The sequence below is a fragment of the Wolffia australiana genome, chromosome 7 (assembly GCF_029677425.1).
Source record: "Wolffia australiana isolate 7733 chromosome 7, ASM2967742v1".
NCBI classification, from domain to species: domain Eukaryota; kingdom Viridiplantae; phylum Streptophyta; class Magnoliopsida; order Alismatales; family Araceae; genus Wolffia; species Wolffia australiana.
Genome location: NC_135841.1, coordinates 15,475,624 through 15,498,072, shown reverse-complemented (window position 1 = coordinate 15,498,072; position 22,449 = coordinate 15,475,624). Strand labels below are relative to the sequence as shown.

At 40.8% G+C, this 22,449-nt stretch overlaps 1 protein-coding gene across 2 annotated transcripts; it reads right to left on the bottom strand.

Annotated features, from left to right (window-relative positions):
• Positions 1-3,847: 3,847 nt before the first annotated feature.
• On the bottom strand, positions 3,848-21,125 carry CHR24 (chromatin remodeling 24). 2 transcript variants are annotated; one of them, XM_078578127.1, is made up of 21 exons: positions 20,931-21,125; positions 19,944-20,656; positions 18,201-18,331; positions 18,036-18,090; positions 17,570-17,704; positions 9,496-9,603; positions 9,345-9,400; positions 9,185-9,275; positions 8,907-9,044; positions 8,750-8,830; positions 7,605-7,811; positions 7,448-7,519; positions 6,420-6,500; positions 6,228-6,343; positions 5,813-5,924; positions 5,218-5,286; positions 5,060-5,154; positions 4,865-4,993; positions 4,739-4,795; positions 4,250-4,379; positions 3,848-4,179 (listed from the first exon to the last, which is right to left on the bottom strand). In XM_078578127.1, exons 1-21 carry the CDS (start codon positions 21,022-21,024, stop codon positions 4,000-4,002), a joined length of 2,850 nt encoding a protein of 949 aa, XP_078434253.1. In that variant the 5' UTR covers positions 21,025-21,125; the 3' UTR covers positions 3,848-3,999. The 2 variants fall into 2 exon arrangements, with proteins under 2 accessions (XP_078434253.1, XP_078434254.1); XM_078578128.1 differs by having other exon boundaries at positions 6,429-6,500.
• Between the last annotated feature and the right edge of the window lie 1,324 nt (positions 21,126-22,449).

Here is a 22,449-nt window from a genome sequence, read left to right as displayed (position 1 = left end):
AATTGAATGAACAATTTCCTTAATGAACATCTATTATATCACTTTAGTGTCTCCACGTTAATGGTTACAAGATAATACTCACAATGTACATGGGAAAATATAATGCTACTCTATCCAGATATTTTAATGTCTTTGTTAAATACTGTATATACGCATGTGAAACCATGCACAAGTTCATTCATTATTAATGTCCTTGCTGAATCCTACCCATTAATTATTTCAAATCCAAGTCAATCATGTGGATGAAATACATATATATTCCTCTATGACAGTTGAAAGGTTAACGAAGAATTTATATTGGGTGAATGAAACAGCACTTATTTCTTTTCCTCGATCATTTTTTTGGTGAATATTGATTTACATGAATGAATGATGAGGTTTTCCTTGATCATAATGAAATAATTATGGTATGAAGGTATTAAACATCATCTTAAAAAACTAACTAGCCCAGGAGTGGTCCTTGTTATCATTGGTAAAAAGATATATATTTTCTTTATCATGCGTATAGATTGAGCATCTTTTAGAATTTTGGAGCCAGTAGAAGAAACCTTTTTCACTTAAACTCATTTGATCTTCCATTTATACTCTTAATTTTATTTGAATTTATCAGGTGTAAATCATCTCTTATATCTCCCTAGATGATCCCTATTAATCTCTACCTAAGTTACTTATTCCCTATATATCATACGCTTTCCATTAACATCAAATATTGCATCCTGGAGTACCACCATATATCTAAAGGAACCTAAGTTAGAAAATAATAATAAAATCATAAATATTTTCATAAATTGAAATTATAAATAGTTTATTTCGTAATTTGTTAACTTAGGCCCATGGAATAATATGCTACTGCTGAAACTTGGAAGAATTTAAATCTTACATCAAAACATTAGATGATATGAACTGCCTTAATAATAATTATTGAATGGTGAACAGCCAGAGCTTCAACAGATTAATGAAACAATATAAATTCATCAGAAAAAATATGCATGTTCAATTGGGCTCCTAGAATATGGCGCCCTTGTGGCAATCTATTTGATTGTATCGAAAGGGGCCAATGAATTGGGATTTCCATATTGGGCTACATCATTTCAGGGCAAACAGATCATACTTTTTAGAAAGGAATGAACTTAAACATATAGATTTGGAATTCTTGCAAAAGGAACCTTGCAGTACCAGACACGAGAATGTTTACTTTAGGACCTAAATGACACCAATACTTATCACTAAATAAGGTTAGTTGGGGGTTGGGAATGATCTAAGAGATACATCAAGTCATTATTCATAAAAAACATTCCTGACCCTGGTGGTACCTTAAGATACAACAAAATTCCTTTGACACCCAACTTCAGGTAATCCTCAATCAACATCCCTACATAGGATATAAACTGAGGCCTGATGAAAATACCCCATTATAACTTTCATTTTCTGATCCTGTTCCATCGTGGGTTGGTTTCTTAAATCCAAGGATATCCTTGGGGCTCCCTCATCTAATTTATTCGTTCGTAATCAATACTCCATTATTTTCCCTGCCACTATTCAATATCTTTATTCGAGACTTTTTGATGAACATAATGTCCATAATTTTTGTGATCAGCACATGGATTACCATATTAATTTTGTTTTATGTGATTGTCTTTACCTCCTTTAAAATCTTTCAGTTTTCAAACTTCTTCAAAATCACAAAAAAAATGGGCAAGTTAGGAGCCTCTAAAAATTCATTGACCACTAGAATTTCTTCTCGTTAATGTTACGCTATTATAATCATTTCTATGTTCATAAATTACTTAAAGATGTTGTTTAAAGAATCATTTTGGGTTATTGATGATAAAACAAGTTTGCCAATGCAATTTGCAGGGTGATTTTTTTACATATATATTGGTCTTGCGGAAGACTATACCAATATATATGTATGATATAAAAGGTTTGGAATTGGAAAACGTGAGATTATATTATTTTCATGCACTGTGGTACCTGTGAATGGAAAATAATATATTAAATAAAAAATGCATGGCATTATTCTTAATACTTCGATGTGGTATTTTCTCATATGCTACTAAATAAAGATTTATAATGAAATTAAAGTACTGTTCCAGTATAAGTTACGAGAAAGTATATCGGATTTATATGTGGTACCTATTAATTTTACCTGGAGTGTTGCATAAGCATCAACTTTTAGAAAATGCTCCTAAGATGAATATGTATAATGTTATTATGTTGTGTGATTTTATTATTAGGATGAAACAAAACTTTATTGGTAGTGTAGAGGACTCTCTTGCAGATCCAATGACATATATGGCATTTTCATGTGGTCATCTAGCCCTCTTAAATTTAATTGTTCCCCTGTTTATTTTCTGACTCTTTCAACCGATGGGTTCAACAATATAACATACCTATTGAGATATGAACATGATGAATGGTAATATTAAATGATTGCACCCAATTTTGAGAATTTAAGGTAGTGACATGGTATGAGGTGATGGATATCCTGGCTTCAGTTTTCATTTTTCCCTGTATGTCATAGTAATATAAGTCTATCCTAGTGTCTCTTTAAATATCCTTATCTTTTGTAAGAACAAAATTGATCAATATGGGAATTATCTCACCTTTGGAGCATCCAGTGAGTACTTTTAGGAAAGAAACAAGTCATAGTAATATCATTCTATCCCATTGTCTCTTAAAATATCCTTATTTTTTCTAAGAAAAAAATCGACCAAAATGGGAATTATCTCACCTTTGGAGCATCAAGTGTGTGCTTTTAGGAAAGAAACAAGTCAAATATTTCATTATTTTGAGGATTAATGAAACCAGGAAAATAAGCTTTTTTTTCCAAGAGCCTTTTATGGGATCAATGTGAAAATTATGTTGAGATGGGATGCCACCTGTTGCCCCCAGTTATTGACAAATAATACAACAAATTTATGTAACGCAATTATTAAGACCTTGGCTAATGGAGATTCACATGTTTCTACCTTGAATTTTATCCATTAAGAATCTCATGAGAGACTGAGCACTGCTTTGTTGCTGTACAATCCATAGAATTTAAATATGAAAGATCAATAAACATACCCTATCTCTTGAAGATGTGAAACAAAGGTTATTCATGCAAAATGGCATTTACACTTGTACGGAAAAGCCCTATTTATAATTCAACCCGTCATATTTTCTTTGTAAGAATTCTTCATTATATTTCATCTCGAAAATGATATTTTAGTATCCAAATGGGGGGATGATCAGTTTAGGTCTATAAAAATTTTAAAATAAATTTTCAACTATATATTTTACTGATAGATTGCATTTTTTTCTTGATCACATGAACAAACTGAGTCAAAATATGATGCCACCCTAGAGGATTCCTCTTGGGTTTGGAAAATTCCATAAATACATACTCGTACAACAATGCTTAGGCGATGCCAGCAGCCACGGCCGACTCAACTATTAATCAGGCGGCTCCCAAATTGATACATTGACTATTAAAATTTCCCCGTTCATGATTTCCTTTCTGTTTTGGCCTTAACCTACCAATGAACACCTTGCTCTGCATGTCAGCTTACCATATTGGTAGGTTTGCTAAGTTTGAGAAACATGTTCTACATCTTTTGGAATAGCTCCCTCTCGTTGACAAAGTATCTCAAAAACTATCATTCGATTGCCCCAAGCTTTTCGTGCTCAACTTCATAACGAAGTAATAATCAATACTGAGGAAACAAGTCTATATGGGGAAATGATATTACTCTAGGATCTAATTAAAAAATATCTTGAACAAGAAAACCAAAACCAACAAGAAAAAAGACAAAAGCTGAGCAATAAGAGGACTTGAAAGAGATCTTGAATCAAAGACAGAAGAAGAAGCAAAAAAAGAAATATATATTTAAGAATATAGAACACAGAATCAACCAGTAAAATAACGTACAAGAGAACAATTAAATAGCAAGAAGGACTTGCCTTTAAAATCCAGGCTTCTGCTTTGTGTCTTCCATCTTGACTTGTGCAAAAACTCTAAGCAGGCACAGATAAAAGCTTCTCCATTTCATTGCTAAGTTCATCGACGTCAATGACTTCTCTCTCTTTGGGTTTCGATGTCGAAGACGATGCGTTGAGCTGTTCCAACTTCAGCCTAAGACCAGCCAATTGAGCTCTTATCCTCTCTCCCTTGTCAGGCAGCCTGGAAACAATCGCCTGAGACAAGACATCAAATTTAACTTGTTATTTTTTGCCCTATTCATTCAAAACAATTCATCCACGTCACCTCGTTTGACAAAGTAAGGGACAGCCTTTTAATCTTTTGCTCAATTTCATCCGGTTTCTCCTTTGAGTCAGTAGGAGACAAAGAGGTCTGATGTGCTCTTAGATCTTTCGGATTGTACACATAATTGATTCTGCAAGGAAAAACATGTCTAAAATACAGATCCGACTCTAACAAATGCAACGAGATACTTAACTACTTTTTTGAAAAAAATAAGGCAATTCTATGTGTCGTCATGAAAACGATGATACTATGTTATTTCCTTTGCTCGTATTGGTAGAGTTTACTTCGTTCATTGTAGGAATCAGACTTTCTTCAGGGCAACCAGAAATAGACTTGAATTTATTGTTCAAACGGTAGGCTACATCACAACATCTTTTACATCCAAATTCAGAAGATCCCGAAGATTTGTATGCACTTCTAACAACTCCAAGTTTTTCAGAATGTAAAATTTTGGAGAAATCTATCCTGGCAAATTATCAGTTTTTTTACCCGTCATCGCAAGATTTTGTAGGCTGTCTACCCCACGCAGTAGCCATTTCCATTTTCCTGAATAATCGCATAAAAAAAAGATAAGAATATAATACCAGAAGTGAGTGGGGATATGTTTTCATTCACCTTTCAGTAGCCTCTTCATTGGGTGCGATCTCCACAGTTGTGGCATTTGAGAAGACTAGACTATGATGGCTGACTCCAGCAATGCCTTGTCTCTCTAGAAAACGTATGTGTTCAGCCAGAGACTCGCTCCTGAAATTTCAACAAACTCAATCTTCTATCAAAAAGTAATTGCACTTGAATAAAAGGAAAAACTACATCTTGTGGTGGCGATCATGCTCCTCATATAGCTGTTGCTGCGTTAGAGAAACATCAAATCCTTGTTTTGGAAGACTGAAGAGCTCGTGAAGATCCTAAAATTAAACAAACAAAGGTAAGCAAGTTGAATCAGAGAGGAAAGAATTTCAGGGCCATACTTTTTGGCTGAAGTACCGAGTTTGCTCCTTGTGCTCTGTGGCTATCTTAAACAGTCCACCCTTGAAAACCTGCAAAGAGATGGAACTAAAAATTATTTCTCGACTCTGTAATTGTTACAGAGATGGAAAGAAGATCACGAAACACAGATAAGCAAGAAAATGGATAAGAAAATGGAGGGGAGGGGGAGGGGGGAGGAGAGGTTTAGATAGCGGTGAGGATCCAAGGAGTGAAGAACTTGATGAAGATCTGGTGATAGAGAGACAATCACAAGGGACAGTGGATTGCAGAGGGATTAGGGAGGACCGCAATCAGGAGGAAAGAACCCATATGGGATGTCAAACTCAATTGAACATTCTTCACTATCCTACTCAGGGCTAACTGCCATTACAATGGGTTGGCGATCAGCTACCGGTTCAGATTGGCCGGATCAAGATCCAGTCAGAGGAACCAATTGATTAAATGGCCTTGATTGAGATCTTGTAGGAGAAGTTCGATGACCAAAATACTGATATAAGGTTAAACAATAGAAATTCCCTCGGATGGATCTCGGATCTTGTCAAAACACATGTTTGAGAGATTAAAAGAAGTTCATACCTGTTTTTTATAGATCTTCTCCTCGATGGTTCCGCATGTCATGAGTCGGTACACTATGACATCCTTCGTCTGCCCAATGCGGTAGGCACGGTCTACACTCTGGCTATCTGTACTGTAGAAAACGAACAGAAAAAAAAACCATGGTTGCCTAGTCAAATGACATGATAACAGCTGAAGAAAAGGTGCAGAAGCAGACATCTCTTATGGGGAAATATCTGAATTAATGAAATTATAGGCTCTTTGGTTCAACTGATGATTTTTTTAGGGGAAATCACCGGAGAAATTATGGTAATATGATTTTTTTAGAGAAAATTGAGGTTTTAGTAATGGTAAATTATAACCCGTCTCTTTCCAAGACTCGGGAAAGATGTCATTTTCTTGGTATTCAGGTAGTCTTCAAAATATAAAGAATGACCTCGGATTCCAGGCAGGGTCAACAACAATAACACGGTCTGCCTTTGTAAGTGTAAGACCCAGGCCACCAACTTGCGATGTCAAAAGGAAAATTGGAGCAGTGCCTCGTTGAAAATCCTGAACAATAAACTCCGCTGTAAGAATAAAGTCTCAAAGCAAACAAATGCAGAAAATGAAGCAAACTGTGGCGGACTTTGACAACGTTTTCTCTGTCAGAAGCCTTTGTAGTTCCATCAATCCGTAGGAATGTGTAACCTTCTTGTTGAATGGCATCCTGAGAACAAATAGAAGAAAAAGAAATGTTAAGATCTAAAACCGTCAGTTAAAAATGCAGCGACGCCCATAAGAAAAAGATAAGTTTCTAAATTTAGAATCTACGAAGATTAACTTGTACTGAGTTCAGATGAAGACGCTTAAATAAATAATCCACATTAAAAATTCACGCTTAAATAAATGATTCCACTCTTAAAAATTCAGCTGAAAGTCAGTAAAAGGCAGCTTGGAAATAATTTATATGCGGCAAAGTCTTCATATTGATTGATTTTACACCTGACCTCATCATTGAAAAGATGCAGTTTACAAAAAGTGTAGGCGAGCTATAACAAAAATTATGCAGTCAATACTTGCGCATTAAAATCCCCATAAAATTTACATTTATCTGCATATCATATTATTGTCGTGATCTAGGCTTAATCTGTAAGGCATATGCCCAAGAAAACGAAATGTGAGTCCATAGTCCCGCAGGTCCTTGCTATGTTTAATGAAGAGAAGTGTAGACTGATTGATAGTTTTTGCATTAAAGTCCAGAACGGCTTTCTGTCTACAAACATAGTTTTCAGTCGTGATATGTTAGTGCTAGGCAAATTTCATTGAGAGGAATCAGCAAAGAAAAGAAAAACGGCTATTAATGTGTATTTGAGAGATTGTCCTCGGACCACTAGTCAGGCTCATGTCCGGGAAAAGGGATGTACTTTGCAAGGCCCTTTTCCTTTATTGGTCAGCCCCACTGATAGGATTCACCAATTGACACGTCAAATTAACAGGACCATTGGATTATTCTGCTCAGCCTACTCGGCGAATCTCAGCTTACTAGGATGATATCAATAGAAAGTTAAAATTAATTACATACTCAACGAATAAAACATCTGAAAAGTAAATGAATTATCACCAACAGTAATGTACCACATTTGCATCAAAAACACCAAACAAAAGTAAGAGCACCTCGATAATATTTAGCATTTTACGTGTCTGAGAGAATATGAGTACGTAATGGCCCTCCTGAAGGAGATTTTCCTGTTATATAAGCAGTAAATACACAAATGGGGTCAGGAGAGAATCATTAAACGAGGAACAAAAAGGATGAATATGACTGTCTCACCAACAAGGACAACAAGAAGGAGATTTTGCAAGACACACCATTGTCTACTTTTATATTCCTGGCATCGGTCATTTTTGCAATAGCCGAGACCATCTCCTCCATATTACTGAGATCATCCCTATTTAACATCGTATCAATTCCTTCTAATACGTCTTCTGCTGCTCTTTTCGTCAAATTAAATGGGTGATCGCATATTTTCTTCAGTACCTATGGCAAGACGCAAACCATGAACTAATTAACTTCAAAATCAAGACATATTATGAATATTAAAAACCTTCAAACTTGAAAGACAGGATATATCAGCGTCCAAAACAGATTATGAAAACAGCTAGTTAAACGTCCTTTCTTTGATCGTTCATGTAAGCTTCTTTAATATCCAAAACATACATTCCCATTTTAGGGTATTCCTCCAGAGCATTGTTCTCTTCCAGCAGAACATCAAAGGTAATTATCTATACAACAAGCGTCCACATTTCCGAGAGTGATTCATTTTTTGGAAAAAACATTTTGGAGACTGATACAGTTCCATTGGTCAATTATATGTAAATGCAAAAACAGAGAAAGTCCCGACCAGAAGTAGAGATGTCAGGGGACACATCAGCGCCACGCGTGTCCAGTAAAAAAGGCCTAGAAAAGGGTCGGAGACTGTTACGACCGTTCTTGGTCGTGACTAGCATAAATATGGCACACCAAGATTAGACTGGGTTGCCGAGTACTGGGGAAGTTGGAGGTCATTGGAATCGACAGAAGAACAATCAAACAAGTATGTGATAAATTCACTCGTCTTAGCCTAGATAATCCTGAGATTCGTATCTCACCAGTAAGGGGAATATTCTTTCAATCATCTTTCAAAAGAAACCAATAAGGAGAATATTTGAGTTTCTTCATCAAGAACGTATCAGAGACCAATTTGAAAATTTGAAAATGAATATATTGACATGCCAAGCTATTTATCTCCTACTTCTTATATTTATAGTCATCGTCATAGTCAAGCATAATATTCAAGTCAAAATATGGACTTTATTAAGAGGACAAAATAGAAACTAAAAAAGAGTGAAACTGGAGGAATGTTATCATAAGTCAGTCTCAAATGCAGACATGGACGCGGCAATGACCAAAGATAATGGCCTTCAAAGTGTAGTTACCGTTAGTGCAGCCAGTGGTGAGCCAGCTTCTTTTGAGAAATTCACAAGGTCGCTCTTGAGAAAAGCTTCATATAATTGCCGCTGCGATAAAGAAACAAAAATGAAAGGGCTTTCAAGAAGAAGCTGTCGGACAGCACAACTGGAAGAAGCTAGCCACCTGAATCTGACTTAGTTTCAGCCAGACAACGAGTTCACTCTTTGTAGAAAGCCTTGCATTCTTGGGTGCATCTTTTTCAAGAAAAACTTCGCTTTTCAGGCGTCGTAGGAAAAAGGGCTTTATACGATCTCTAAGATTCTGAAAAGAAGTATAAAATCAATAGGGATGAAATTTACTAGGAAATAAGCTGGAAAGAAAACAAATATAAATTGAGAATCAACCACGTTCACGTTTATAAATAATGGCAGCATGATACTGAGAAAAGTAAAGAAGAAAACCTTAGCAGCAGTGGAGCCAACATATTTTTCTCGGGAAGAAGCATCCTTTTCATTTCCACGAAGAATTTTGTGCTCATACATTTCTTTGAATCTGGGAGAGAGAACAAGCTTAGTGGTTCGAATCTTATGAAAATACAACCTCTCAGAAAATATCTCTTACATTTGCTTGTCCCCCAAAACTGCTGGACAACAGAGGTTGAACAAAGCCCATAGTTCCTGCTTGATATGAATAAACGAAAGTCATGATTTAAGGATGATGGGGTAGAAATTCGAATGGAATCCTTACAAGATAAATAACGGAATAACATTACCTTCAGATTGTTTTGGATTGGAGTTCCAGTTATAATAATACGGTGCAAACTTGGAATTTCCAACAAACTTTTTGCCCGTTGGGTGTCAGGGTTTTTCAACAGATGCCCCTATAGAGAGATCCTCAAACGATCAGTTGTGAAATGCCTTAGAAAACAACAAAAATAAAAATGAATCAAAATATTAATGGGAAAAATAGTTAAAAATCAGTTTTAGTCTAAAACAGTGCAACATTCTACAACTGGTAGCTTCTAATTTAGTAAAACTCAAGAACGCCAGCGAATTTGGCCCAGCATAATAGAGTGGAGAAGGTAGAAAGGATCATTTCGTTGGCTTCATCTAGCCATTCCCAGTAAACATCCGAACAGATGAACTGAGAGAGTTCTCGAGTTTCTTTATCTGTGCTACATGCCATTATCTTCATAAAATCCTTGATCACTCACCGAAACTTCTCTTTTTTCAGATCAGAGTATTTTACAAGAGCCATCAATAAGCGCCATCATACTGTCTGACGGTTTGAAAATACTCTTACAATACCCTGACATTTTCATCTAATTAACTTGGACTCTGTTTCTGAGGATGGATAATTTCATAATGGAACATACATTTCTAAGGTCATAAATAGTTTTCTTGCGCTGTAGAGCTAGAACTGCAGGAATTAAAATTAACTTTACGAAAGTTATTTCAAAATATGTACCGTAATAAGGCCCTTAAGAGATGATCAAGATTATTTGAGAACATTTAATCACCTTGCTGCAAATAAGCAGAGGTTGCACTTCTCATATATGCTATCAACCCCAGATTCCAAAAAAATTCCCCTCATTATCAAATGGTATCCAAGTAAACTTCTTCTAGCTTCATCTCCATTTCCACCGTCTCCAAGAAACACTTGAGCTCTGTCCTAAATTTTGCATAGAGCGTGGTCCTCCCACTCTTACCCACTTTCCTGTCTTGCCAGAAAATAATGTGACCCTCTTGACATATCTAAGTCAGTTCCTGAGAATCTCCACCAATCCAATGGCTGGGTCAGGGAATCTAAAACTTCAACAAAGGTGGATAGTGATAGAGTCTACCACGTATGTATTAGAGAACTAAACGTCGCCGGAATAAGAAACTATAAATAAAAGGCAGGAGGGAGATTAGAAGAAAGAGACTTCTTGAAGTTTGTTGCGGCAGCAACGGCCTGGAGAGCAGGAGGTTCCCAATCCAGAGGGAGGGTTATCAATCGGATAGCCCTAGTTTATCTTTTCCTTCCATCTTCTTGTTCTTCTATCTGAGTCTCATTGCTGTATTCCTCTTTTGCACATTGAATATTGAATTCTTGGAAGCATTGTTGATTCTCGGCAACATTACGGTGCAATCTTTTCTATCAAGAACGGAGGCATAACAGATAGTTGGCCACACGACCTTTGGTCATATGTGTAAAAAATTACTGCTGGGAGAGCCTTTTTCATTTGTGTGATATGATCCCAACCCTACTTTAGGGCAGACCAGTCTTTTCCCCTTCTTTTCCCTATAAATAGAGCGGCCCTCCCTTTAGTAGGGCAGACTGAGAGTATTTGCAATCGGAAGCTCCTTGTCTCTTCTCCCTTCAATGTCCAAGGTCTCTCTCTCTTCCTACAGTCCCCGTCCCCAGTGATCATCTCTTCAGGCAGCTGCCTCCGCCGTTAGACCACTCATCTGACCCTTCCCATTTCACCTCTCCGTCCCAGGAACTCTCTCTCGCGCATCTCCCCCTCGATTCTATTCTATCTCTACAAAATTGGTGCATTGCATCATTGAAATCTCGGTCGGAGGGGGATCGCTGGAGCGGAGGTGGGGGAGAGGACCTTTGGAGGAGGTACTGAGCAGGGCGTGACAGACATGCCGGGGCAAGAGAAGGGGTGGACGGAGGAGAGAAAACGCGGGGGAAGGCGCCAGGATGGGCGGAGGATGGCAACGGGCGTGGACAGCCGTGGCGAAGGAGGAGTGAGACTGTGGGGGGCAGGGGTAGAGAGAAGGGGTCTAATTGTTTCAGGTGTTTGGGGTGGGGGCATCATGCACGTGATTGCCGGAGTTCGCTCATTTGCAGGCGATGTCGGAGGGTGGGACATCGACAAGTGCGATGCCCAGAAGTGGCCTCGGATCATAGAAAGACAAACAAATTATTGATTGCGAGGCAGATGAGCCTTACCCAGGCCGCGTGCATTGTTGGGAAGATTGAAGCCGGTGAAGTGAGAGAGGAGGAAGTACGAGGGGCATTGGTGAGGAAATTCCCGGAGATGAAGGGGGCGGAAGAAAAGAAATCGGAGACGGGAGAGATATTGATCCGACAAGTTCCGGTGACTGAATGCATAGCAGTGTGTGGGTGGAGGCAGGTGATTGGGGAAGCAAGACTCACTTGGCAGCGCATCATCTGGACAGGGAAGGTCGAGGATAGAGCATCGAGGCCGGCTATTATTGATGTCAGGGGAGTATCAGCTGCATATCGCTCCACCCGGAATATGGAGGCACTGGTCCGATCTTTCGGGCGGCTGCGAGGGGTCGTCTCATTGGGCCTAGAGTCGGGTGATCCAGATTTGGCGGTGTTGGATGTGGCAGTGAAGGAGGATGCGGTGGCATCGGCGCGGGTACTGTTGCAGGGTCGAAACGGCACATACAATGTTAGAGTACTGGAGCGTCAACCACCAGCCCCACCTGATATGGGAGGTCAGGATTCTGGGAATGGGGGGGCCGGAGGCGAGAGGCGAAAGAGGCTGTCTGAAAGGGAAGGGGAGATGGTGCCGGATGTAAAGGATGGCGAAGGGGAGGTGGAAGAGAGGGAGGCAGGAAGCAGGAAGGTGATGGCAGAGGGAAATAATGTAGCGGAGAGCTCGCGAGTATCAGAGGATGTGAATGTAAGTGATAATGCAAGTGATGGCAGGATGGAGATCCAGAGTTCGGGAGCGAATGACCAGAAAGGGACCAGGAGAAAGGGCATAATGCGATTGCCAAGAGGGAGACGGCTAGTAAGGGGTGATTTACTGGGTCGGAGCATTGGTTATGAGCAGCAGCAAATCTTCATCAAGAACGTCGACGGAGAGAAGATATGGCTGGAGGTTGGGAAAGGTGGGAGGATGCAGTTCCCCCGAGAATGGATGGCAGTAAGAGTGGGAAAGACGAGGCGAGACAGGATGGAGAGGAAAGCAAATAAATTGAGAAGCAGGGCAATGGAGGAGAGTGTGATATAGGAGACACTCGAGCCGGAGAGGGAGGCGGTGGTGACCGAGGTCGACAATGCGACACGAGACAGAATTGTGGGTGTGCTCGGAGGTTTTGCGGAGACTCAAAAGGACGGAAGGGGTCTGTGTCGGTCTCCATGAAATGCATATCATGGAATGTGCGGGGGCTCCAGGATGCCAAAAGGAGAGGGATTGTGGGCAAATACTTAAGGGAGTGGGGTGCCACGGTGGTGTGCTTGCAGGAGTCGACGTTGGAGGAGTGTGGAGCAGGGGAATGGCGTGGGGTTGGAGGAAGTCTGCTGGAGGGGTTCGTGTCGGTGAATGCAATCGGGCGATCGGGGGGGTGCTGGTTGCTTGGAACAAAGCGGTCTTTAAGGAGGAGGCATGGCATGGCAAATTCACGGCGTCAGTAAGGCTGACACGAAATGATGGTTTGGGGATGGCTATAGCTTCAGTTTATGGACCTGTGAACGTCAGTCTGAGGGAGGGGCTATGGTTGTAGCTGGCGGAACTTGTGGAAAAATTTCGAGGGATGCCATTGTTGATCGGGGGGGATTTTAATGTGGCCCTGAGGGCAGATGATAGGCCTAATGGAGGGGGGGGACGAGACCAAGGGTCGGAGGAGTTCTGGGCTTTTTTGGCGGAAGCAGGGTTGCAGGAGATGGGGCCAAGCGACTGTTGTTTCACATGGAGGAGTTCGGGGAGAGCGGCTTATAAGTCTCGGCTGGATAGGTTCTTATGCTCAGTGGAGTTGATGGAGAGGTTCCCGGGGGCAGATGTAAGCGCCCTGCCTAGGCCTATATCGGACCATACACCGATCGTGTGGCAGTCCCATGAAGGCCATGGGCAGACCACATACTTTAAATTTGACAAGTCATGGTTACGAGAAGGGGGTTTCAAAGAGAAGGTAAAGGACATATGGCGGACACATTCGGAGCAGGAGCCAGCGGCGAGCAGATTGGCATCTCACATTGATGGGCTGAGAGATCACTTGAAAAGCTACAGAAGGAGGATAAGGGAGGCGAGATGTAAAGTGAGAGTCGAGGCCCTCACAAGAATTAGAGAACTGGATGAGTTGGAGGACGGTTGGACACTAATGGGTGTGGAGATTCAGGAGCGAAAGAAGTGGAGATGTGTGGTGGCAGAGGAGGATAGGAAGGAGGAAATGGATTGGAGACAAAGATCCCGGCAGCTATGGCTAAAGGAGGGGGGATGCAAAGACGAGGTTTTTCCACCTTGCAGCAAATGGCTGACGTAGAGTGAATCAGATATTATCAGTGCAGGTCGGATGGCAAAGGGTTACGGGGACACAAGCAGTGGGTCGAGCAATGGCGGAGCACTTTCATTTGATGTCACGGCGGGGGGGTCGGAACAGTTGGCGGTGGACGGGACAAGGGGCGTCTCAGTTAACGCAAGGGCAGAGAGATGGTCTGGTGCAGCCTTTTGATATGGAGGAGGTTTGGGCAGCTATGGCAGGGCTGAATGGCGAAGGCGCCCCAGGACCGGATGGCATACCGGTGTTTTTCTACAAGGAGTTCTGGAGTGAGGTTAAAGATGATGTGTTCGCCACATTGGGGGAGCTCAGGAACCCTCAAGCTAATATGGAAAGGATAAACAAATCCTTCTTATTCTTACTACCGAAGCGGCAAGGAGCAGAGAACGTAGGCGATTACCGGCCCATATCGTTATCCAACTCCATATATCTTATTGTGGCAAAGGTACTGGCTAATCGATTACAAGGGGTACTTGGGGACTTGGTTGGGCCGTTTCAGTCTGCTTTTGTTCCGGAGAGACAGCTTGTTGACTGTGCAGTCCTGGCAGGGGAGATTATTGCTTCGTGGAAGAAGAATGGGACCAAGGGGTTCATGTAGAAGGTTGATTTTGCGAAGGCATATGATTCTTTGGATTGGCGGTTCCTATGGGCAGCGTTACGAAGGAGGGGGTTCCCGGAGAAATGGATCAAATGGGTGATGCGATGCGTGACGTCTCAGTCGTTTGCTGTGTTGGTAAATGGACGCCCAGAAGGGGGGTGGATCAGACCGCAGAGAGGACTCAGACAAGGGTGTCCACTAGCGCCGATGCTTTTTGTTCTGGCAGCTGATGTACTAGCCATAAGTACTTCTTTGGTATGTGGAAGGGGTTGTATTAAAGGTTTTCAGACGCCGAGCCAGCCATTGGGCATCCCTCTGTTACAATATGCCGATGATACATTGTTCTTCATCGAGGGATCGGTAGAGGAGGCCAAGAATTTGGCGGCACTCTTGCGGGTGTTCGCAGATTGTTTGGGACTGCACATCAACAGAGGAAAATCGGAATTTGTGGGTTTCGGCCTCTCGACGGAGGAGGAGACCCAGTGTGCCAGCGCGCTTGAAACGCCGGTGGGTTCACTGCCTATGAGATACCTGGGGCTACCCCTGTCTGTTGATAGCCTACAACAAGCAGACTGGCAACCAGTGGTGGAGAAGGTGGAGAGACGGTTGGAGGGGTGGAAGCAAAGAGTCATGTCGCGAGGGGGAAGATTAGTGCTGCTGCGATCGGTATTATCAGCAATTCCAACGTTTTATCTATCCGTGTTTAAAATCCCGGTGGGTGTTGAGAAACGCCTGAGCGGGATCATGCAGAGATTTTTTTGGAAGGGGGCAAATGTGGGGGAAGGACGTGTCATGGCGCTGATTTCATGGAATGACATCTGCACGCCAACTAAACAGGGGGGACTTGGGGTGCCTGACCTAAATACACTAAATGTGGCATTATTGACGAAATGGGTTAGACGGATTGTGGGACCGGAGGATGATTTGATTAAGGAGGTGGTGAGGGACAGATACGGATCCAATTTGGATTGGGAGAAGTTGATGCGTAATGTGAGAGGGGAGTCGGCTTTTTGGAGAGGGCTGAGGAAGGTATGGCCAGTGGTCAAGGAGTTTTTCCGGGTCCAATTGGGGAATGGCGCCGGCTTCAGGTTTTGGATGGACAATTGGTCGTCGCATGGACGACTCTGTGATCTGTTCCCTCGCCTTTATTCCCTTGCCCATCACCGGCATGCCTTGGTGGAAGAGTGTTGGGATGGAGTGTGGTGTCCAACTTTTGCGGCCATCTTATGGTGGAGGATTTCTTAAGCTTTCAGCAAACTTTGAGCAACTGGAGGCCAATGGAGGGGACGACAGATGGGTGGGTATGGGCATCGGGTCCGTTCTCCAGCCGAGGTGTTTACCAGATTTTGAGACCACACCACTATGAGGACCCAATCATCTATAGGGCATGTCGCTCAATCTGGAGGCAAAAGATTCCCTTAAAGGTTAGGGTGTTTGTATGGTTGCTCGCCAGGAAGCGGACAATGACCCGTGTGAGACGGCGAAGGTTCTTTCCGGCTGAATCCTCATTCTGCCTTGTGTGTGCGGAAGAGGAAGAGGAGTGTGAGCATCTGTTCTTCCATTGTCGGCGTGCTCGGGCGCTATGGGCTAGCCAGGGGCTGGCAGAGGTTACGTCGAGCTCGCAGCTATGGGCCACACTGCCGCGGCGCAAGCAGGGGACTGACAAGGAGCGGGGCCTGAGATTCGCTGTGCTTTGGGCGATATGGTCTCACCGCAACGAGGTCGTTTTCAAGGGGGCGGCAATGTTGGTGGAAAGGGCAAAAAATGATGTAGAGAGACTGGTTTTTTGTTGGTTTGGTCCTGGATGAGGTGGTGGATAGGGGCGGAAGGATGGGCTTATGCTTTTTGGCCTAGACCCATCCACGTCCATGTGTACGGAGGGTCACCAAGTTGGGTGATCTTCTATATTTTTCAACAAAAAAAAAAAAAATTACATCATTGAAATCTCATTGAAGTCAATATTTTTCATGAGGAACATATCAATGCAATACCAGAATTTCTACGATGATCCTAAGGGCTGGAAGGAGGCAACTGACTTTCTTTCATAGAAAGATCAAAAATGAGCCACTAGAGTATTTCTTTTGTATCTTTCTTCTTGAAATCTGCATTTATATCTGTTACAGCACCAATATGGCAATATCAAAGAAAGAATTTAAAGAGAAGAAAGGAGGTAACTAATAAGATCTTTTCTTTTGAAACATGATTTAAGGGGTCACCTGACAAAGTGGTAATCACCCAAAGGTACATGTGAAGAGCCCCAAAGCTCTACTCATACATGGTCAACTCCTCCCCTATCTGTTTACACCTCGAGGAAACCGTGACGCCATGAGCCCCTTGACCTCGTGGGCGAGCCAGTCCTTGAAAACCTTGCGCCCCCAAAATACTGCCGCATTACGATGTAACCATATTGCCCAGAGCAACATCATCACTCAGCCCCACTCTTCCCTCTTCCTAGGGCCTCCTCTCCGTATGAACTACCAGAAGACCTCCTCTGATATCGCATTAACTTCCAGCTGCGCTTGGGTGGCCCAAATCGAGTGGGCGAAGGGGCACTCGAAGAATAAATGGTCGCAGTCTTTGTCACCTCTTGTGCATTAAGTCTTGATAAGATCGTCCCGAGATGCAGGAGAAACTTCTGAAGATAGACCAATTTCTAATATCAAATCGAACCAGAATTCTACGGAGAATAGTTCTCCCAATGAGAGGAATGCCAACAAAGTTATAAGATGAGAGTAGAGGGAAGAGAATCAAGAACACAATCTGGGAGAGTTGCCAAAACGGGACAGGGTTCTCCCACAACGGAATGAAGGTGAGTCACTTATAAAAATGTGCTTACTACAACTAAAGGATAACTGATAGAAAGTAAAGGTAAAGGTAACAGGCTAACACATGGTCATCAGAAAATTCGAGCAAGCCATGTTGCACTAATGGATGGAATAAAATTTGAAGACAGAATCAAATACATTATATTTCACCAAACAAATAAAATAAGACGGAGGACTGACCTCATCAAGTATGACATAATCCCAAATGATGTCATCAGGAGATGCATCGTGTCGACCTTGGAAGTAAAAGTCACCCCTAATAGATTTTGAGTTGAGTCGCAGAATGTCATACGTCGTGAGCAGAACTCCTCCGCGCTAGATGAAAAATGCCAGGACACATGCCGTCAATACTAAAACGACAATTTTTGTGCGCTCAGAGGTTATCTTATGCGCAGTCTCTATCTACCCTGAAATGACACTTTAATCTCTTTCCTTTGCAGGTAAAACCCGTTTATCCAAAACTATAACTATGAAAAATAAAAGCTTTCAGAGTAAAATTTTCACTATTATTGCTATAAAAAATCTACTGACAAAGGACATTGGACATAAAATGCAACTGACCTTCATAATTATTTTAAAGTGAAAATTCAAAAACAAAATTAGAATTTTAAAAAATTGGAACTCAAAAAGGTAATAATGAACAAACCTTTAGAACATAATGAAGCTCATAATCACGTGTTTTCACACAGGTTCCATAGTAACTGCAAAAAAAAATTACCAGGCATTACTAATGCCTCAGATGACAATAGTCATCACTTACTATGAGGAAGAATGTTTCATACTAAATAGAAGACAAGAGAGGAATCCTGACTCTTTGGTCTTGTCTGCTAATCCCACGACAGATAACTCTCTGGCCCAGTGTGAGAGAAGGGTTTTGGGTGCCACGACCAACACCCTCTTAATCAGGCAGCAGTGGAAGAGTCCAGAAACGAAGGCAGACATCTAATAAGAAGAGTGCATTAGTCGTTAAACAAGCACTATCTACTTTCAATGGACTACAAAGGAACATAGACAAAGATTCATAAATTTCTTGGTAGCAGAGACAACTGTTGAGTTCCATATCGACTGCATGAAAGGCAGTAGAACGCAGAGAAGATTAGGAAAACAATATTAGATTCAAGTCCGGGCATGTTTCCTTCCCATACAGATATTCTGCCTGGAATACTCTGAAAGGCTCCGAATCTTCTCTTCAAATTTAACACTGGCATCTCGTTATTTTAATGAATTTTGCAAAAATTTAAATACGGATACATCTCTCTATGGCAATGAGGAAGAACGGCCACAAGAACGCTCTCAAGACCCAATATACCCCAGACAACACAACAAAGCACAAATTCCTACAGATGCGACACAACAGGAGACATTGCCTGGGAAAAACAGGATAAAAGCTAGAAAGTATATTATATTTGAATATGTGTAGAACACAAAGTCAGTGTTAATAAGACCAAAGGACAGGAAGTCTCTTGGGACATTCTTCTAACCAACTCCATCACTTATACTCGCAGAAAGAAAAAAGTAACTAGTTTTCTATGTTCTGCCTTGTGCCTGAGCCTAGTAGTAGTGTTTGCCGTCAGGCACAGATGACAATGACGACAGTCATCATCATGTTCTTTTGTCCTCAAGGGTGACGATGACAATGACAACACAAAATCTTTATCGTTCCTCGCCATTGTCCTTTTATTCACCTTGCTCAGATGATGATAGACGATGGCAAAAATGTCATCGCCAAAATCATTCATCAGCGGGAGGATGATGACGGTGATGACAAAGTCACCACCGCCACTCAAGCTGCGGACGATAACACTGATGTGTTTTTGTATGACAATGATAATTTTCCTCATCGTCCACAAAGACTACCTAGAACTTGTACTTTGGTCATGGTAAATATTTTACTAGCTTGAAAATCTGGAAAGACATTGATGGATATAAAATAACGAGCATATTCTCACCAATGAATTACTTAACTCCGGTGGAAATATGCTAGGTAAACAGAGCAAACAAAGAAATAATAAGATATCGGTTCCTGTATTAAACTCTTAAATAAGAAAATAAATTTTTATTCTGCCTGAATCATTACATACACCGTGGAACTCCAGGCATGACAAGGGGTAGTACGCCAGTAGAACCCTTCCTCCAAAAAGGTAAGTTTGCGATTATATGTTAATCTACAATACCTAATTTCCACCAAACTTGATTTACAACTGAATGACCTTCGATGAGTTATGACATTCATTTCAGCTAACGACATCATCAAGCAACACTGTGACATCAGGTGAAATAAATGAGCAGAAAATAAAGTTCCCTAATTTCCGCACCTGATACTGTCTCAAATCAGACAATGAGCCTTTAAAGTTTTAGTACAAATCCAAAATAATAATTACAACAATGGCACTAGATCTCAACCTAGAAAAGTAAAAATTAAAAAACAAGATCTCAATCGAAAAAGAAACTGTTTGAAAAACATCGACCAAAAAAATATTTTTCCCGACAATTAAACGCAAGACTTTAAACGTTTAGTTGACGATCAAATGGATAATGATCTTTTGTTTCTTACCTGCATAGTCTTCCCCAATCCCATGTCGTCGCCGAGAATACCTCCTGTACCTCCGCAGTGAAGCGACCATAACCACCTTATACCATCTACCTGGTGCGGATACAGGATTTTGGCAATATTATGAGGAAGAGTATAGACTCTTGACTTACACATGCCAGTTCCAGCTAAAATAAGTGGACCATCACTTCCATCTTCATCATCGCTAACGTCAACTGTACAAATCTCTCCCTTGACACCATCTTGGACGCTATCGATATTCCAAAAGTCAACAGCTACTTCCTTTTGATCTTCCCCACGGACACTTTTGGATGACTTTTGATAAATACCCGAGATCGAGCAGTCATCCCCGGTCGTTGAATTCGAAGGATCGCGATTGTTTCCCACAGAATAGGGTTCCTCTAGTTGTATTTCCTGCTCGCCCTTCATGGGTGACAGCGACGAGTTTGCACTTCCAAATTCATCAGGTTCCGATTCTTCATCAATCTCTCTGCGAGATACGCGATTAACGGTCCTCGTCTTCTCCACCGAAAGACATTCCAATCTAAACGTGAGATCGTCCAGGATGTCACGTATCTGCTCCGCATCGTCATTCTTCTTCTCCTTAATCAGAGGAGAATCGAACCAACAATCCTCCGGATCATCGTCTTGCATCTCGCTTGAGACCTTGCACAGCCGTCGCCGTCCCGCCAGTTTGACCTTGCGAAGATTTTCCTCTACAATAATCAAGAAAATAGTAATCAGACGATCAAAAATCTGAAAAGAGTACACTTGAATAGACTAATGAGTAATAGAGAACAGAATAATCAAACGATCAAAGTCATGAAAGCAGTAATCGAGAAAATAGTAAGCATGCAACCAAAAACATGAACAGATGAATTGAGGAAAATAGTAATCAAACGATCAGAAACATGAAAAGCGTAATCGAAAAAAGAGCAAGGAGACGATCAAAAACATGAAAGGCAGGAGAAACTGTGAGTGATTTTTTACCCGGGGGAGGAGGCTTGTTACTACGGCTCCGGGACAATCCCTGAAGTAGGCGATTGTTCCTCTCGTTGAGGCTGAGCGGCTTCTTCTCTGCCATCGCGGATCTGAAGTTGGTGATTTTCTCGATGTTTCTTCCACTCCCCGTCGGCGATCGCCTGTGGAAGATTCAAATTCTCCCGCTCATTCTCTGGTTATAAACTGCGGCGTTTCTTCAAAGAGGAAGATCCAACAAATAAATGCGTATGTCAATTTTCAGTTATCGATTAATCGTAAATTATCACATCAAATAATATTTTCTGCTGAGTGCCGAGGGGAAAAACATATTTCAAAATTTTAAAAAATGCAGGAGTTTCTCAGAATACATTATCTCTGACATTTCTCGATAGATGAACAAAAAATAATAAAAAGGTATTTTCTTTCGCTGCTTCAGATGTCGAAAAATTCCTCATTTAATATGTTCGCAGCAATCAATAGAAACATATTTATTTCTAAACATTTTTTATACCGAGGGTCTTAAAAAATATTGGCAGCAGTTTCTCATAATTCATAATATATTATCTCTAACATTTCTTGAAAAATGAAAACGAAAAATATAATGAGGTGTTTTGGTTTGCCCCATCAATTGTTCATGTGTTTTGATCAAGGGACTTAAAAAGAATCACTTCTCCTTCTGAACAATAAGTGTATAACCAGAGAACATTTTTTGGTTCCTGACCTCCTCCCTCTTCCCTGTTCTCATCAATGTCATTTTCTTTTCTTCTTCCTTCATTCTTCTCTCCTTCTATTTGTTGTTGTCTTTTTATTCTACTTATTATTTTATTATTATTATTTTCCTTCCTTTATCTGTATTTCCTTCTTTTTTATTCTTCACACTGTCTCAACTTTTCTCTTTTTTGTTTTTTTATCTCCATCCATGCTGTTTAAAAAATTACTGGCTTTAATATTGACTAATCAACACTACTAGACTAGGGCATATCTAGACTGACTTTTATAAAAGTTTAGGTCCTTGATAAAAACTAGGACCAAACCGGTAATATCAAACCCTAAATACAATACATATAACATTTTTATGTTGATAATAATCGATTAACAAGATAAGAGATTTTTCTATACCTCAAAACTCTAAACAAAATATAACCCATGTGAAAGAGACGATTAGTTTTTCTACACGTGTTTACTTTGAGAACCTTTATTGTACACAAATGAAGGTGACACAAACATTCAATGCAGTATGAAAACTTTTTATTATTTATCTTGAATTGCTTTCATCTACAAAATAGTGGTAGAAATATAATTGATGGATATTATGTAGTCATCAAGCCAATCACAACATCATATTTTATTTAAGTACAATTAAATGAGCATTTATTGATTATTATTCGCATGTGATGTTTATAAAATAGTCCTTTAATACATACAATGACATAGTGAATTAGGATGAGATCATAATACAGTCATGGCTAGTCTTTAAAAATGTATTCCAAACATTCATTTTAAATGGTTAGTTGAGATGGACATCAAA